At 38.7% G+C, this 20,195-nt stretch overlaps 1 protein-coding gene across 1 annotated transcript in view; it reads right to left on the reverse strand.

Annotated features, from left to right (window-relative positions):
* The window catches only part of IMPG1 (interphotoreceptor matrix proteoglycan 1), a 127,425-nt gene that overhangs the window by 44,136 nt on the left and 63,094 nt on the right, over positions 1–20,195 (reverse strand). Inside the window, 1 exon segment of the mRNA XM_064294647.1 lies at positions 1,841–2,379. Within this exon segment, the coding sequence (XP_064150717.1) occupies positions 1,841–2,379 (539 nt within the window).

Raw genomic sequence — 20,195 nt, forward strand, 5'->3', positions numbered from 1 at the left:
CCAAGCTACAATTTAGTAATCTCAAAAATGTGCTCCAGGGGATTTTGTTTCAGTTTACCATACCTACCTCTTGTAAGGTACAGCCATCTTTGAGACCATTTTTCAGAAATATTCTAAACATTTACTTGTCCCTGGCTCTGCAAGTTAGCCCTCTCAGTCAAGAACCACACACCTGAGCACCCAAAGAGCACAAAGATGCAAGCTGTATCCTCCCAGGTTTGGCCCAGACCTGCTTTATCTTTGTTGCTGTCCCCACCCCACCCAAATTTTGGCTGTCTGATTCTGACCCATAGTCTAATACCCCTGTTACAAAGTTATTATGAAAATAAAATGAAATCGTATACAAAATGTAAGACTTTTTTTTTTCCCCCATTCCTAAATCAACTCTTCCTTGATTTTCTCTTACTTACTTTGACTTGTCTCGTTCTTTGTCCCTTAGCAATGCTTTGGCCTCTGGTAGGAACTCCGAGTCTTCACCTAATGTGCAGACTACTAGCTTTCCCCTTCCCCCAAATCCATTCTCCTGTTCTTCCTGGGAAATGGGCTGCCTATCTAGAGACCACATTTCCCAGCCTCCTTGCATCAAGATGTGGCCATGTTACTAGGTCCCACCAATGGGACAGGAGCGGAAGTGATGTGAGCCACTTTGGTATCACTTGCTTATAAGGAAATGGTTTGCCTTGGGTTTCCTCTCTTTACCCCTTCTCATGAGGGGAAACAGGCATGTGCTGCTGAACCAGCTTTGACCATGTGGATGCGGACAACACCCTTAGGGTTGGCAGAGTTATAGGAAGGAAAGAGTGTGGATTCCTGGATGACATTATAGAGCAGAAGTGTCCCATCAGGCCATCAAATGAAAGAGAAATTAAATTGTATCTTATTTAAGCTTCTATATTCTTGGTATCTGCACTATGGCAGGTTAGCATATACCCTAATTAATACACCTGGGCCTCGTTCACTGGGACTATTCACTGGGACTCTTCTAATATGTACTTATCCCATTGTGGGGGTGGGAAAATTAGAGAAAGTACTTTACAGTAAAGGTTCATTTGAATAAATTAGCTTTTATGTAAATTTTAATTTGTATAATTAAATTACATGAATCATACAAATATTTTTTCCTGTTATTCTCAGAAATTCAGTACTCTGTAAGATATGCACTATGTAATTGACATTAATTGCCCATTATTGTGTGTAAGGTGTCAAATAGTCCAGCATTCCTTATTTTATATGTATTTCTTATTGTACATACAGAAACAGAATAAACGTGCACTTTGGGGGTGTTTTATATCTAAGATACATGTCATCATGATCATCTTTTCATTTTCTTTGTTAGCGATCAGGGATGATAAGCACATTAGCCATTTTTTAGGTTTATGAGAACTTAAAGGGAAATAAAAAAGAAGCCCTTTGTACCTGAACTCTCTGCCTTATTTTTGCAAGGCCACACTAGATTTGTTTTCTTTGGTCAAATGGCTGGAAAGAAGCTTGTGGCATTACAACTTAGGAAAAGCCCACTTGCACTCTTTTTAAATTCCAAGTTCAATACTTGAGTGGCTATGTGTTATTCCTGGGTAAACTAAGTTAGGGAAGACCATATTGAAAAGATTTTAGGTATATTTGTTCACATTAGGCTGTACTTCCACCACAGAGCTCACTTGTCTGAGTGGATCAGAATCCATCTCAACACTCTAACTGAATGCCTTCAGCAACAGTGGTCCCACAGGTTTGTCTCTTCTAACCTGCATTGCTTAATACAGCCAGTCATTACATTATGATGTGAGGACAACAACAAAAAAGAAACAAGTCTCCAATAGGAGAATAAGTGGTGCTGACTCACCAGCTGAGTGAATCGTTGCTCCAGAGCTTGGTATTCCAGAGAGCTCTTGTTGAACAGGTCGTTGGAGAAGGGCATGTTAGCAACACGCAGACTGAAGAACACTACCAGCTCTTGGCCCTTGGGAGCGATGGTCATAGATCTAGTGGTGATATACTGTAAAGCTGGGACAGGAGTGGTATTCTCCAAGAAATGACCTGGGGTAGAAACATATCCACTGTGTCTTGGTACCTCAGACAAGGCAGGAGTGTTGGACAGGCCCATTTCATCTAGGTCTCTGACTGTATACTGGTTGTCTGTACTCAATCTGCTGTCTTTTGAAAATGCAGGAGAATGTGAAATTTCTGTAGCAGATTGGCTGATGGCAGCGTAATCGTCAGTGGGGATGGTTATCCCTGGCACAAATGCTGTTGGGTCAGTGGCCATTATGTCTGTGACACTTTGATCAGTCAGGGAGAAGACCCTTGATCCCGTAAAGAAAGGTAGAGTCTCTGGTTGTGAGGCAGAGGCCTCCACCGTAGCAGGTGGAGACCAAGAACTGTCTGTGGGGGAAGGTCCTGAGACCAATTTCATTATGACCAGGCATTCCCCAAAGAGCAGAAAGAGAAGAGAAAAAGAAAATCCAAAGTTAGATTTGGCTTTAAAAATATATAGAGTTTGCCCTGGCCATTTTAAAGGTCATATTTAAAAAAATGACAGATTGATATAGAAATGGCAGGCAGTCCTATGTCCGATCCTAGGCAAATAGAGGATGGGTCCCTGTGCCCCAGCTTTATTTAGGTCCAATCTCTCTGGATAGAGGAGACTAAAGAAAAGAGCACCAACTACCTAGAATGGGTGGAATTACTGCCAAGCCAGACAGAACATACCTGGGGACAGGTCATGCGAACTGACCAGGTCACCAGGTGGTGCCATACTCTAGCTGGCATTGGAATAGATTTGGATCATACCCCAGGCCCACCAGATGTCCAAGACAGCTAGCTGTACACAGTTTTGTCCACTCATTTTATTCACCTTCCAGTAATGCAATCTTGCATTTTATGCAATTGAATTTTTTTGGACCCCAGTTATCCCATTTTGGTAGTTTTCCAAAATTGGATAATCTCACTGAATAATCTGCCAATTTGCAGATGATATTTGTGAATGTAAAGGTGTGGGTGACACACATACTGAACTTTATATTGGCCGTGTTGTTGTTATTAGTTGCTGTTGAATTAATTCCGACTCATGACAAATCCATGTCTTCAGAACAGAACTGCCCCACAGGGTTTTCAAGGCTGTGACCTTTCTGAAGCAGATCACCAGGCTGTTTCCTGTGATGCCTCTGTGTGGGCTTGAACAGCCAAACTTTTGGCTAGTAGTCAAGCACGTAACCGTTTGTGCCACCTAGGGACCTCTATATTGACCAAACAACTTCCTAAGTATTTGATAATATTTAAGGGCTTTGTCACCTTTACATTATTTTCTGATAATTTCTGCATTGCTTTCTACTGAAGTCCACTTCCTTTTTTGTGCAAAAAATTAAAATCCTGTAAAGATTTATGAACTAAGAAAGAGGTTATATGAAGCTTTCAGATCAAAGAGATTGGATGATTATTATTTCAATAAACTTAGATCCAGGCCACTGACTATATTTAAGGCACTAGGTAGATCAAAACAGGGAGTTTTCTGTGAATGTTTCGGTGGCATTTTGGCAAATACGAGGGAAAGTGCTGTTGAAATCCAAATGCTAAGCATGATGGAGGGACTGTCTGGAGGCAGATACAATCTTTGGACTCTCTGTCAGCTATTTACTACAGTGCAATCACCAATACTGAAACACCAAGTAATAAACTGCTCTGAAAGGTGAAATTATATTAGTTTTATTACTTTCCTAAAATAAAGCCTGCCCGTTGGTGCGTTATGCCCAGATTTCAGAGAAGCGCCCTCTTTTCTCTCACCTAAGGAGGGTTGTTTAGGTGTGTCTACCCATAATTCACTCAACTGCCAGAAACGATATCTCCTAACACCTAAGCGCTTTCTGGATGTACACTTGTAGTTTCATTCACATCTCCATGGAAGGAAGTGGAATGAGTAAACTGAAAGGCTTCAAGTGTTATCAGTGATTTGATTTGACTTCTTTGTGCCACGTGAAAATGTGTTTGGATTTCTGTTCCTATGGTGTGATTTCTGGCTTCTACAAATAATTGAGGGTCAGGGAAATCTGAGACAAGAAGCACAGTAACAGATGTCTTCATTCAGCTCCTGGGCCAGAATCTCATTACTCAAACCTGTAGCACTGTATAGACTTTTATCAACTAAACATAGGCTGCTGCATTATGTCACCAACCAGCAAAAATGAATTTCTAACCCCTTCGCTTTGTGGCCTGTTAACGTTAATTGTTCACATTCACAATAAACCTAACCAACTTATTTCACTGATAAAACAGTTAACTATTTAAATGTTAGGTTGCCAGGTGAAATACAGGATGCCCATTGGGATGTATTTATACTAAAAAAAATTTGTTATTTATCTGAAATTCAAATTTAACTGGGCATCCTGTGTTTTTATTTGCTGAATCTAACAGATCTACTTAATGTAACTTTAAAGGCTCATTCCACTCTCTTTTGGGAAACCCTGGTGGCTTAGTGGTTAAGAGCTACAGCTGCTAACCAAAAGGTCGGCAGTTTGAATCCACCAGGTGCTCCTTGGAAACCATATGGGGCAATTCTACTCTGTCCTGGAGGGTCGTTCTAAGTCAGAATTGACTCGATGGCAACGGGTTTTTTTTTTTTTTTTTTCCCCACTCTCTTTTGGCTTAAGATTGAAGCAACTTGGCTATGGTCAAGACTTTTGAAATAGAAATGTCATCCAAACCTTATCACCACTTATAACTGTGCTTCAAATAATTATGTTTTCATACGATTCTTACATAAGAATTACACATGGCAGCAACATATGCCATTCCAACAACAATGGTTTTTTATACTATAATCAGAAACTCAAGCACTAAAAGCTAAAGCCATTTATTTCATCATGAAATACGCAAAATAAATAGACTCTAAATAAATTGGTTTCTTAGCTGTTATTCTAGAGGATGTGTAGCAGTTGCCATGATGTTGTGGGGGTATGTTTATATGTATGCGTGAGTCGTGACGGTGCTGGTTAGAGCCTGGGCTGCTAAGTGTAAATGATTATTTTGGATACTTCCTGGGTAGGGTACCTGTCCAAAGGCAAGAGCCACAGATACAATGGTCTGACCTAAACTAGGTGAACTCAGGTCCAAGCTTAAGATGCACTGAAGCCCAGATGAGACAAACTTCAAAGGTGAAAATGAGGCGAGCCAGAAGCCATCCATAAGGATAGCCAGAGAAGGACAAAGCAGGGCGTGAGAGTCAGCACAGATCAAGGCTCCTTAAATGCTACTAGGAAAGGTTACACATAAACACTAAATCAAGTGGCTGGCTTTTTCATGTTAAGAGATCTAAAAAAGAAGAAATTCCACAGTCCACCTTGATCTTCAAGTGCATAACCAGCTAGTTTTTAATTCCATATCATACAAATCCATCCATATTTATATGTATTAAAAACAAAAATTCATTGCTGTTAAGTTGATTCTGACTCCTAGCAACCCTATAGGACAGGGTAGAACTGCCCCATACAGTTTCCAAGGAGCACCTAGTAATTCGAACAGCTGCTTTTCGTTATGCAGCCTGAGCTCTTAATCACTGCGCCACTAGGGCTCCATCCTTATTTACAGTAACAAGAAAGTTAGTCCTTCCATTTTGGAATATTATGGAGATAGAAAATAAGTGTTTATTAGTCATTCATTTATTAAATAGATATTGAGAGCTTACAATATATAAATCATTGTTCCAGGTGCTGGGATACTTCAGTGAACAAAACAGATAAAATTCCCTGTCCCCAAGGATAGGAATTACATATAAAACAGTTTATTTTATATATGAGGTCCAGGATTTTTAGCTGCACTAAGCAGGAGGAGTAGGGAAAAACCTATTTGACTCTTTAAATTATGTGTTATTTTATTAAAAAAATAAAAAGATGGAATAAACATGATTGAAGGGAGTCAAGGTCAGTCATGACAGGCTTTAAGAAATTATTAAAAAATTATATATATATCTTTATATATATGTAATAAAGATAAGAAACTGATTATAGAAAAGATGATAAATGTGGAAGAAAGACAAAGGACACCCAACATTTTTTAATTCATATTCTCAAATAAGAGAACAGAACAAATGAACAGGAAGTACTCAAAGCTATGACAGAAGAAAAATTTTCTGATACATTAAAAACAAACAAATTTGAACTTAGAGATTCAAAGTATATCAGAAAATGATATACTAGCCAGGGCTCAGCATATTCCTCAAGGAAGAAAGTGACTGATATATTATTTTTAGATTTTTGTAAACTTCTTCAGATAAAAAATAGCTCCTTTGTTATCTGGAATAAATGTGAAATTTCAAATGTGTTTACATATTAAATAAAGGTCTTGAGCAGAACCACCACAGAAGCAAAATATTTTACTACCAGCTCTTTATTATTAACAACAGTAAGATAACATCTGGATTTAAACTGAAATTGGTAAGAAATTTAATTTCTAAACCCTGGAGAACGTTATTGTTCACTTTTACTATTTTACTTAAAGGTTTCTATGGGGTTATGTCTTCAAAATCCTACTTTTAAAATCTTGGAAGGCAGGATTGAGGATGGGATGGGAGGAAATTAGTATTTATTTGGCACCTGTTATGTTCTAGGCAAGGAGTCCCTTGGTGGTGCAAATGGTTAAGCTCTCAGCTACTAACCGAAAGGTTTGCAGTTTGAATCCACCCAGAGGCACCTTGGAAGAAAGTCCTGGCGATTTACTTCCTAAAGATCACAGCCATCAAAAAATCTTACGGAGTACAGTTCTACTCTGACACGCATGGGGTCACCATGTGCTGGAACTGACTCAACAGCAAGTGGTTTTTTTGCTTTTATGTTCTAGGCACTGTACAAGGTGCTTCGGATGTCTGAAAAAATTCTCCTCCTACTTTAAGCCATTTTTTAAGCTCCCAGTTAATTATACACTCCGCATTTGCTACTTCATGTGAACTATTGGAGTTCTTTATGTATCTGTTATTTCTGTCTTTCTTAGGTGACTGAAATAGGTAATTAAGAGAGGCAGCCCAAGGCTGCAAGTGTGGGTGTCTGCTTGACCAGTAATTATCATTAGAATGAAATATGTATGTCTATGTACTTTAACATGCTGCATTCCTCTTTTCTCAAACCATCAATAAAAGGCATATTTTTTCCAGTCTTCCCTCACTAAACAAAAATGCTGAATCTGTGAAATCTTATTGGACTTAAACACTTCCTCATATAATGTAGAAACTACAGAGCTGAAAGCCATATCACACCTCTCTTTCTTTCTCTCTTCATTTTGTGTAACATGATCTTTAATTGCTTTCAATTTCAAATCAGTACTAGGTAAGGAAATCGTGAGTATGCTTTTGGAAAAAGAGCCCATCTATGTCTTGGTCAGGTTTGTTGGCAGCCTTAACAAAATCCAAGTTTATCTTCTCTGATGAAATGGACATTTTGGGACAAATGAAGTCATTGTTATGTAGATCTAACATGCAGTCACATTGTAGCTTTTAATAATGCGGTCATAGTTCAATTTCAGATAGCTTCTGAATTATTTATTCTGAGATTATTGATAAGATATGTGTGTATTTTGTCACTTCTGAGTTGAAAACTCAAATAATCAGTACTTTTTTTTTCTGTTTATGACTTCATATGTATCCATGAAAATGTATCCATGAAAATAGTAAAGAACAAGATTAAATAAAATGTGAATTTGGGACTGTAGAAGGCACACAAAACATTACATGGTATGGTAGCCAGCCTCCAATAAGGCCCTTGATGATCCTCACTTTTTGTTACTGATGCCCCTTTATAGGCCCCTTCCCCAACGAAGGAGGAGGAGGGAACGGTTAGCAAACAAATGTAGAAGGTATGCAATTATTTGCTTAAAAATACGGTAACTATATCAGAGGTTGTCAAAATTTTCTGAAAAAGGGCTAGATAGTAATAATTTAGGCTTTATAGGCCATATACTCTCTATCACTACTACTCAGCTATACTGCTGTAGTCATGGACTGTATGTCAATGAATGGTCGTGGATGTGTTCCAATAAAACTTTATTTATGGGCACCGAACTTCAATTTCACATAATTTTTACATGTCACAAAATATTATAATCTTTTTTCCCCGACCTTTTAAAAATGTTAAAAATATTCTTAGCTTGTGGGTTGTACAAAAAGAGGTGGTAGGCTAGATTTGGCCCATAGTTTGTTGATCCTTGGCTTATATTTTGTCTATTCTTTGGATTCTCCTTTGAACCAACTGTAACATCTTCACTCATTAATTAATGAATTAAATAAACTCTTTGACATGTGTTTATTTTATATTTGAATGAGAGTTATGATTTCACCCTTAAAAATTATTCTTTACTTTTTCCAAAGGCAGTTAATGGAATTCAGTTGAGGTATTTGAAGACCATTAATCAAAAGGCTGAGAGGTTCTCTGTCCTGGCTGCATATTAGAATCCTGGGGAACTTTAAGAACTGTATCAATACCAGGCAACTACTGCAAAGGAATTGAACTAGGACCTCAGGGAGGGCCTCCTGCATGGGTATGTTTATAAAGCTTTCCAGGCGATTCTAATGTGTAGCCAGGGTTGAGAACGAGAAAATTCAGAGAACTGTTTTTTTTTTTTTTTTAATAATGTTTTATTGTGTTTGCAGTGAAGGTTTACACAGCAGTTTAGGTTCCTATTCAGCAATTTCTACACAGATTGTTCAGTGATAGTAATTACGTTCTTCACAATGTATGAACATTCTCAATATTTCCATTCTGGTTGTTCTGTTCCCATTGCCGTCCAGTCAATTCCGACTCATGACTCATAGTGACCCTCTAGGGTCGTTATGAGTTGGAATCGACTCTATGGCAGTGGGTTTGGTTTTTTGGTTTGGCTTGGTTGTTCTGTTTCTATTAATCTAGTTTCCCTGTCCCCTTACATTCTCATCTTTGTTTTAAGGTACAGTAATTGCTGACCATTTGGTCTCATATAGATGATTTTTTTAAAGAAGCACAGTACTCACAGGCGATAATCTTTATTTTATAAGCCAGTTTGTTATTTAGCTAAAAGGTGGCTTCAGGGGCTAGTTTCCATCCAAGTTTTAAAGGGTATTTTAGGGCAATAGTCTTGTAGAGTCCTCCAGTCTCAAATGGTCCAGTAAGTGTGTGCATGTGTGTTTTAATAGGAATTTGAGGTTCTGTTCCACATTTTTCTCCCATTCTATCAGGGTCCATCTATTGTGGCCCTGATCAGAATTGTTGGTAGTAGTAGCTGGGCACAATCTAGTTCTTCTGGTCTCAGAGTAGGACAGAGTAAAACTGCCCCATAGAGTTTCCAAGGAGTGCCTGGTGGATTAGAACTGCCGACCTTTTGGTTAGCAGCCATAGGTGTTAACCACTATGCCACCAGGGTTTCCCAAAGTAGATGAAGTCATGGTTTGAATAGACTATTAGCCCTGTAGATAAGTACCTTCTTTAAGTCTTTGGTTTCCAGATAACTAGTATTTTTAAAAAAATCATTGGTTAAGTGAAAAGTAAGTTGTTACTATAAGATGTACAACACACAATAAATAACGGATAGAACTCCTGTGATGTTATTGATGTTGTAGAATATTCTTTAGATTAAAGCTTAATAGAAAGATCTCATTACATGAAAGAGAAGATTATAAACTGATTTAATTAATCTCTTCTTAGACTTTTTTAAATAGTTTGGGACTTGGCAAATTAAGATGATTGTCAAAGACTTAAACACAAATTTTATTTATTTAAACCTCACTTCATTCCATAAGGAGCCCTGGTAGTGCAGTGGTTAAGAGCTCAGCTGCTAACCAAGAGGTTGGCAGTTCGAATCCACTAGCCGCTCCTTGGAAACCCTATGGGGGAAGTTCTACTCCGTCCTATAGGTTCTCTGTAAATTGGAATCGACTTGATGGCAGTGGGTTTGTTTTTAATTCCATAAAGAGTTTGAGTGAACCAAAGACCCGGTAGTGCTATTAATGAACTGTGAAGTGTTATGATTCTCATGTCTTAGAGTATTCTTAGTTTTTTAGATGAGAGGAATGAGAAAGTCTTAAGGAGGGGCTCTAAATATTCCAAATCTCAAAGTTTTTGGTGACTTCATGGTGCACTAAATGTGATGGCTTAGCCACAAAATACCAAGTAATTTTATTTCTATTTGGCATTTTACACATTGTAAAGCACTTCCAAATATTTTATCCTTTCTGATCTTCAAAGGTTTTAAAAAAATGGTACAAGAGATAATTACATTACATACATATTTATAATTTATTTCCCATGCCAAACCAAAACTTGTCCCATTTTTTGATTCAACCTCAGTTACTTAATAAACGCAAACTTTTCTTTTGCTTTGGTCTTAGTTCTCCTTCTGTTTCGTGTGTTGTATATGTCTGGCCCCTCTCTCCTGACAGTTACATTTACATGCACTGCACAAGGTCTTGCTGCCCTGGGGAACCTTTGCATCCAAGATCACGTGTGTTTGTTCTTTCTCCATCTTTCCTTTAATGAGTCCCAATATGCTCTTTCTTTGCTGGCATATTTTGCGATTGTTTTCTTTTCGATATGCTTATTCTTTATTTCATTTATGTCTATTAATATCCTTCTCAGAAAGGCAAGGAGGCTTTGTTACCTCACTAATAGGTGAAGAATCTGAGGCTCAGGAATAATTAAAAGTCTTACCCAAAATTAATTTGTGATAGGCTTAACACCAAATCTCAATTTTCTTAACATATCCATTTTATTTCCACAAATGAAAAAAGCAAAAGCTGTTGATGTTTTCCTCTATGCCAGAGTTTCATTCATTCATGGATGCATGCTTACATTCACTCAACAAATAATTAGTGAGTACCTACCATCTGCCATGTACTTGCAAGGCACTAACTGGGGGTATAGAAATGAGTAAGATAAATATATTTCCTACCTCAGGTGCTTACAGTAGCTGAAAAGACTACAATAAGCCCAATTCATTGAGCACCTTTTATGTATGTTCTCTTACCTAAAGGTCACAAGGAATTTATGAGGCATTTTCACCTACACTTTGCAGATAAAGAAACTAAGGCAGAGAAAGAGATTAATAAACTCTTCATATGGTATCAGGGATGAAGTCCTTAATAAGGCTACCATTGGGGCAATATACCCATGGTCTCAAAGAACCACTGGTAGCTTAACAAGGTGCTAGATCCATCATATGTTGTAAAAAGTTTGATAGAAAAGGGAGGTGGTCCAATGAAGTGGCATTACTAAACCCTTACAAATGATATGTTACTTATAGCACAGAGCAATGACCCTGCCAAGCAGAGGCACATGGGTTTACTAACACATCACAGAAGACAGAAGGTCAGCCTTTCAGTTTTCAATGATGAAATCTCTAAACCTAAATCCTATTTACCAGGTGGTATAATAGTGTTTCCAAGTGCTGAGAAAGGCAGGTCTGCTGACATTGTCTTCCCAACTCTGCTTAGGGAGAGTTTGGCAGCTGAGATTTGAGTAATTGCCAAGTAAGGAGTCCAGAGAGATCTTTTTACAGTGAAAACATAGACCGCAGCAATTTCAAGTAAAGGAAAATTACCTCAGATACATTTTAACAAATGTGAGACTGACATTTTAGCAAAAGCCTTGTTTAAATTCCTCATAAAATTCCACAATAAAAGAGTAATTGTATTTATTAGCAATAAAATTTTTCTCAGAAGAGTAGTTCACCCTGTTAAACCCCAGGTCTTCATGAGGCTAGTGCTGAAATTAATGAGCCAAATGGAAAAATGGAAAGGCTGAAGAGTCAAAGTACATGTGATAAGGAAAAGCAGATTGAATTAAGCCTGAGAAATCAGAATCTGATTCCACACAGTATTGGGAGATTAGCAACTCGAGCTGAAGAGTCGGTGTTGCCAGCCATGTCTAATGTGTTTCAGGCAAGATAGTTTCAGACATAATCATACAATTATGGGATATTTAAGAAGAATATTTAAAAAGATATACCGCAAACATGCAAGTTTGAAGAATACATCCAATTTGTGAATACCTAAATAAGGACAAAATAAATTAGACATTGTCATGGATTGAACTGTGTCCCCCCCAAATATCTGTCAACTTGGCTAGGTCATGATTTCCAGTATTGTATTATTGTCTACCATTTTGTCATCTCGTGTTATTTCCCTATGTGTTGTAAATCCTATCACTATGATGTTAATGAGATGGATTGGCAGCAGTTATATTGATGAGATCTACAAGATTAGATAGCACCTAAGCCAACCTCTTTTGAGATATAAAAGAGAGAAGTGAGCAGAGACACAGGGGTACCTCATACCACCAAGAAAGCAGCACTGGGAGGAGAGTATGTCCTTTGGAACTGTGGTTCCTATGCTTAGATGCTGTCAGACCAAGGGAAGATTGATGACAAGGACCTTCCTTCAGAGCCAACAGAGAGAGAAAGACTCCTGGAGCTGACGTCCTGAATTTGGACTTGTAGCCTACTAGACTATGAGAGAATAAATTCTTCTTTGTTAAAGCCATCTATTTATGGTATTTCTGTTATAGGAGCAGTAGATGACTAAGACAGACATGTATAAAAGTTAACTCACTTGGATTTGCCAATGACTTTTTAGATACAACACTACAAGCACAATCCATTAAAAAAAAAGTTGAACTCCGTTAAAATTAAAATTTTCTCCTCTGTTAAATACAATGTTAAGAGAATGAAAAGACACAGACTGGGGAGAAATATTTGCAAAACACATCCAAAATATACAAAGAACACAAAACTCAACAATAAGAAAACCAACAACTCAATTACAAAATGGGTAAAAGATCTGAACAGGCACCTCGCCAAAGAAGATATACAGATGGCAAATAAACATATGAAAAGATGCTTAACATATTTTGTACTTAAACCAAGAAACCAAACCTGCTGCCATGGAGTCCTTTCTGACCCATGGCAACCATGATTTTGTCATTAGGGAATTTCAAGTTAAAACAACAATGAGATACCACAACACACCTATTAAAATGGCTAAAATCTAAGACACTGACAACACCAAATTCTGATGAGGATATGGAGCAACAGGAACTCTCATTCATTGCTGGTAGGGATGCAAAATGGTACAGTCACTTTGGAAGACAGTCTGGCAGTTGCTTACAAAGCTAACTATAGATTGACCAGTCGATCTAGCAGTCGTGCTCCTAGGTATTGACCCAAATGAGTTGAAAACAAGTCCACACAAAAACTTGCACATGAATGTTGTAAGCAGCTTTGTTCATAATTGTCGAAGTTGGAAGACACCAAGGTGTCCTTTAATAGGTGAATGGTTAAACAAACTATGGTACATTCATACAACAGAGTATTACTCAGCAGTAAAAAGAAGTGAGCTATCATGCTACAAAAAAGCATAGTGGAACCTTAAATGCATATTGCTAAGTGAAAGAAGCCAATCAGAATGATTCCAACTATATAGTTTGGAAAAAGTAAAACTATAGAGACACTGAAAAGATCAGTGGTTGCCAGGGATTCAGGGGGAGGGAGGGATGAGTAAGTGAAGTATAGGGCATTTTTAGGGTAGTGAAGCTATTCTATATGATACCGTAATGGTGGAACATGACATTATAACCCAGTGCCGTCGTATACCTTTGTCAAAACCCATAGAACTGTACAACACAAAGAGAGAACCCTGATGTAAGCTATAGTCTTTAGTTAATATATCAATATTGGTGAAATGGAATCCCTGGTGGCGTAGTGGTTCAAGAGCTACGGCTGCTAACCAAAAGGTCAGCAGTTCAAATCCACCAGGTGCTCCTTGGAAACTCTATGGGGCAGTTCTACTCTGTTCTATAGGGTCGCTATGAGTTGGAATTGACTCGACGGCAACGGGTTGTTTTAATTGGTGAAATGGAACACATAAACATCAATATCCTAGGCATTAGTTAGTGAGCTGAAATGGACTGGTATTGGCCATTTTGAATCCAACAATCATATGATCTACTATGCTGGGAATGACAACTTGAAGAGGAACGGCATTGCATTCATCCTCGAAAGAACGTTTCAAGATCTATCCTAAAGTACAATGCTGTCAGTGATAGGATAATATTCATACGCCTACAAAGAAGATCAGTTAATATGACTATTATTCAAATTTATGCACCAACCACTAAGGCCAAAGATGAAGAAACTGAAGATTTTTACCAACTTCTGCAGTCTAAAATTGACTGAACATGCAATCAGGATGCATTGATAGTTACTGATAATTGGAATGTGAAAGTTGGAAACAAAGAAGAAGGATCAGTAGTTGGAAAACAGCCTAGGTGATAGAAATGATACCAGAGATCTCATGATAGAATTTTGCAAGACCAACGACTTCTTTATTGCAAATACCCTTTTTCACCAACATAAATGGCGACTATACACATCAACCTTGCCAGATGGAATACACAGGAATCAAACAGACTACACCTGTGAAAAGAGATGATGGAAAAGCTCAATGTCATGAGTCAGAACAAGGCCAGGGGCCGACTGCGGAACAGACCACCAGTTGCTCATATGCAAGTTCAAGCTGAAACTGAAGAAAATTAGAACAAGTCCATGAGAGCCAAAGTATGACTTTGAATATATCTCACCGGAATTTAGAGACCATCTCAAGAATAGATGACCAGTTGAACACTAATGACCAAAGACCAGACAAGTTGTGGAATGACATCAAGGACATCATACATGAAGAAAGCAAGAGGTTATTAAAAAGACAGGAAAGAAAGAAAAGACCAAAGTGGATATCAGAAGAGTCTCTGAAACTTGCTGTTGAACATCGAGCAGCTAAAGTAAAAGGAAAGAATGATGAAGTAAAATAACTGAACAGGAGATTTCAAAGGATGGCTTGAGAAGACCAAGTAAAGTATTATAATAACATGTGCAAAGAGCTGGAAATAGAAAACCAAAAGGGAAGAACACACCCTGGCATCAGCAGCAGTGTTCCCCAGGAACTTGTTCCAAACCCGTTGCCATCTAGTTGATTCCAACTCATAGCAACTCTATAAGACAGAGTAGAACTACCCCATAGGGTTTCCAAGGATCGACAGGTGGATTTGAACTGCTGCGCCACCAATGCTTGTCAGAGATGCAAATTCTGAGATCCACCCCAGACTGACTGAATCAGAAACTGGGGATGGGGCCCAACAACCTGTGTTTTTAACAAGCCTTCCATAGGAAAGTTCGAGAACATGGGTAGAGGAAAGGCTTTACAATTTGTTATGGGAAAATTTACAGTGACTGAAGCATTGTGATGTAGCCCCAGCCTTCATCCTGAGGGACAAGCAAATTTAAAATGTTATAGGAACATTTTTTTTTTTTTCGCCCTGAAGCCTCTTAGTTTCTACTTAATCCACAGTTGCATCTTTATTATATTTTGTTGGTAAAGACTTAGGTCAAGAAGAGCTAACAAACATTTGTGTTTAAACCCAAAATCTGGTGAAATCCACGAAAGGGGTAAGCTTTAAAAGCTTTAGAGTTAATTTAATTAGAAGGTAAGGAAATTCAGCTGTAGGTAGCAGCTTTTTACTTTGAAGCCTAAGAAATCCATACTGTGATCACACCGAAGATCCTTTAGGGATGTCTTCCATTTGACATTTAAAATCCTTTTTTTATATCAATAAATGTCATTTTGGAAAAGATGACATTTTATGCCATATAGATAATTTGTTCAAAAGCAAAAACATGCCAAAAAGCATATTTGAATTCCCAGGATGTTGTTAATCCAAGCTGGTTAACATCTTTCTTTGCTTACTTCTTAATGGACTATAAATCCTTCATAGGAGGAGTACTGGTATCATAGTGTTTAATGGCTTTTGTTAAGTTACAGTTGCATAAGATATTTGTCTTTCAGCCACTTAAAATAATCGCTTCCTGCTTCAAAGCATTTTGTAAGCTGGTTCTGTAAATACATATTTTGAAGCTATCACTATAGTACTTCACAGTCCATCAGCTAGAAGGTATCACTATGTGCGAAGAAGGGAAGAACGCAAGAGAGCTGGCTCTAAATCTCTGTTTTTAAAAGATAGTTTTGAAGCATGAACTATTTTTTTGATATTTTAATAGTTCCAGTTGGAGCTATTTCAAACTCAAATTTCTAAGCATTACACATGCCCAGGTAATCTACAAAAGGCACTTGGACTGCCTTCAGTGCGTTAGATGCCTGGTTAATTTCATGCCCTTGATATTGGCAATTGTACCTAAAATAAGGTATTTCATCTGCTTTTATTTTACAGCAGGTTTTGAACAATTTATAAGATTTAGTAAGGGTAATGTACTGTGTTTGATGAAACCATAGCCTAATCATATAAAAAAAATCATATATTACGATAATAAAAATGTTAAGTCATAACAAAAATCCAACTCCTTAGGACACTGTAGGGCAATGGGGAGTGGGGAGAACTGATGGCATCTTGCAAAGGCTCAGTGCACAGGGAATGTGAATATTAAGAAGAAAGCCTGAATAATTCAGGCAAAAGAATATTATTTATTATGTAATAAAGAAAACATATTCAAACAACTCTTCTCACCTGCAGGTAAGAATGCCCAAGTGATAACTCTCTTTCTTAGCAAATCATCTCTTACTATTTTTAATTTAATATCTAGCTATGTTTGAAGACAAAGCATTACATTGAAGAGGTTCTCATTTTGCACCTATAACTCTGCATCAACCTTAGCACCAAAAGAAGGGCCATATTAAAATCCAGTGACATCAACATTACCATTAACATCCATCCATCTTTTGTCATCCATCCCTCCATCCCTCCACCCATCCACCCACCCACCCATCCCTCCATCCCTCCACCCATCCCTCCACCCATCCATCTACCCATCCATCTACCCATCCATCCCTCCATCCCTCCATCCATCCCTCCATCCCTCCATCCATCCATCCATCCCTCCCTCCCTCCCTCCCTCCCTCCACCCAGTGTCCCTGGGGCAGAGGAAAGAAAGATAATGGATAAGAGTCAGTGTAAAAAGATGAGTGAGATTGCTTCAATTTGAGGGCAGCTTAAATGGATAACCACATCATCAAGAAGATGTCAGCATTAAATGGAACATTCCCCAGTGATTATGCTGTTTATTACTTTACTGAAACTGATGGATATGAGTGCACATGAAGATATTTCCCTCAGAAAATAAGCAATCTGGTAGTAACTCTAAAATTGCTTAAAATACATAAGGAGAGAGCCATCTGCTTTAAGTTAAGTACAAATAAAAAGGCAGTTTTGAAGCACAGTGAAGGACCTGTGTATTTGTGGTCTCCATAACATTAGAAATGAAGTGATTGGATAGCAAGAGCTCTGGGCTGATGCTGGCTGAACAATGTTTAATGGTGTTACACTAGTGCCATAGTGCTGCCCAGTGATGGGACCCTTATGATTTGGGCCCTGAGCTGATCCTGGCCCTCAGATTGCCCTCAGATCATTCCTTGTCCTTTCTCTACTTTGCTCTGTTTCATGGAGGTGCTGTGGGATGCTGAGCCCTGGTTGTATTTCCAAGGCTTCTGCACCATATGGTTTCTGGCTGGGTTTGGCTGACATGGAAGCACTGGTGGGCAGGGGTAGGAAAAAGCTAGGGCTATTTCTTCACCTCCTTCTGTGCCTTAAGTGGCTGCTCGGGCAACAGCTCTCTCTCCTCTGTGGCTCCAGCTTCCAATAGATAGGTGTTCCAGCCTTCCAGCAACCTTTCGGTGACCCTGACCTCTGAACTCTGGTAATAAGGCCTCCTCCCTTTGTCTCTTAAGTGTAGGGGTGGTAGAAGCACCCTGCTCTTCCTAATCTCCGGGCAACCGCTCTCTTCGGTTTGGCTTCTTTGTTCCTCCACCACCTGAGTAACACATTCCCTTCATTAAATTCCCTTCCTTGTAAATAACAGTTTGAATCATTAGAAATGGCTGATATTTGACTGGTTTCGACCTATAAAAATGGCAACATAATGCCTGAAGTGGTTTCTGTTTTTCTGGTTAACTTTTGACTGATACAGATCCACTAAGGGAGGGACAGGAATCCTGGTGGCACACTGGTTAAGCAGCTCGGCTGCTAATCAAAAGGTTGGTGGTTTGAACCCAAAAGTCAGTCCGTGAGAGAAAGATGTGGCAGTCTGCTTACATAAAGATTTATAGGCTGGGAAACTCTGTGAGGCAGTTCTACTCGGCCCTATTGGGTCATTATAAGTTGGAATTAACTAGACAGCAATGGGTTAGAATGGGACTCTGTCACCTCAAACAGGTACTTCAAAATGCTGATGCTGGCAGAAGGGATGCAGTGGGGACAGGGCCCAGGGGCCCAGGACACAGTGACTGTGGCACAGCGGTTGGATGGGCAAGGAGGTGGAGAGTTACGGGATAGCCTGGCCAGTCCAGCAGAGGCACACAGGCAGCCAGCAATTTCTAGAGCACAGTGGAGGAAAGCAGAGCTTCCAAAGAACCTGTTCATCATTTTGCCCTGAGCATTTTCAGAGGCACAGTCTAAGTAGCTAATAATAATAGAGTTCCTGAAATGAGAGACTGACATCCCTTTGCAGCAGTGTGAGGTGCAACGATGAGGAGCAGAAATAGGGAAAACGGGTGCAGGAGGAACCAGATCAGAGACTACAATCTTAAATACTGACAGAGTCATTTAGTGAAGAGAAGATGGAAAGCTGATGCCAGAATCCCACCGAAAAGTATTTGTATTTAAGAGAATGCATGGAAAAATACATTTCTCATCCAAAATACTGCTTTAGTCATTCACAACAAATCCTTTTGTCACCCTCATAAATACCCCTCTCTCTATTGTTTATCTGCTATCTGTACTATTTCAACTCTCCCACTCGATTACCCAGTGGCAGGCTGGATGAAGTGTGGAGAGCAATCTTGAGTATAGACACTGTTTTAGGAAGATATAGTTCTGTTTGTGCTGAAACATACATGATTCTGAGGCAAAAAGAAAAATGTGCCACCCTGTATATACTTATCAAAATGTCTTCCCATATCTCGAACCAACTGGAAAAACATAATGCTTTACAGTTGAAAACCATGACTATATATGCAACCTCATGTTGTCCAATATGTTTGCGTGCCTTTGTCAACCCTCATAAAGCCGCCCAGGGTGGGCGGTGAGGGCTATGAGGAGCTGACTAGAAATCAGTGGCCTGATTGGAAATGACTGTTCTCATTGTGCATCAATACAGGGTTGTAAAACAAGTAAGCAAGCAAAAATGGGCTATCTTAAAATTTTGATATTTTGTTTCTCTTGAATGTTTGACATTAATTTTGATTTTTAAAAATATTGCATTTAAATATTACCTTGATTATTCAGTATTTTGGCTCCCCCCTTAACTTTGGCACCTGGTGCCTCCGTCGCCATACCCTAATTCTGACCCTGCTAAGTGCTACGCATTACACAGGCACAGAGACTCTGCTGAGATTAGCTGAAGAGGAAGAAGAGGAAGAAAGGGCCAGGAAGGTCAATGGGAATTCGTGAAAGGAGAATTCAAAAAAATTGAGGAAAAAGACCATGTCCATCAAATCTTGGGCAAATTGGCCTGGAATTGGTGGTGAGGTCACTGGAGAAACAGATATAGATGGGTATCTGCGTAAAAATAGCTTAGTGCAGATCACGGGCTTTTAAAGAAAATTTGAAATTGAGAAAATGGCTTCTAATGAAGAATGACAGTTTAATATAACTTGGCCTTATCAAGCAAAGTAGATATCAATAATGAAGGCTGAAAGATACCATTACAGTGATATCATTATGAAAGGCATAAAATATAAAATTGGAACTCTTTCCCAGCCTGTGCTTCATAGTTTCATGTGCTTCATGTTAGTCATGGGGAGAGAAAATGAGACTCCCCCAGGGAGAAACAAACTGAGAAATTCACTAATCTGCATGTGAAGGCTCCAAACTTAAACACAAAAACAAAACAAAAACAAAAATCCAAGCAAACAAACCAACAAAACCTCAAATAATTCTAATGAAAACAGGAGAGTTTCATACATTTTGTATATGATAAATGAGGGAGCAACTTGCTCCAGAGATGAGTCTTTTTTTTTTTTTTTAAATCTCAAGAAACTTTTCTGAATATCACTTTTTTTTTTCTTAGTCAGGAATTAAGGGTATTCACAGAGGAGTCATGCCAACCATCAGGTTCCATTTTCCATATTTAAGCAGGTTGTTGTGTACCATCCAGTCGATTCCAACTCAAAGTGACCCTACAGAACAGAGAAG

The sequence above is a fragment of the Loxodonta africana genome, chromosome 1 (assembly GCF_030014295.1).
Source record: "Loxodonta africana isolate mLoxAfr1 chromosome 1, mLoxAfr1.hap2, whole genome shotgun sequence".
Classification (NCBI taxonomy): domain Eukaryota; kingdom Metazoa; phylum Chordata; class Mammalia; order Proboscidea; family Elephantidae; genus Loxodonta; species Loxodonta africana.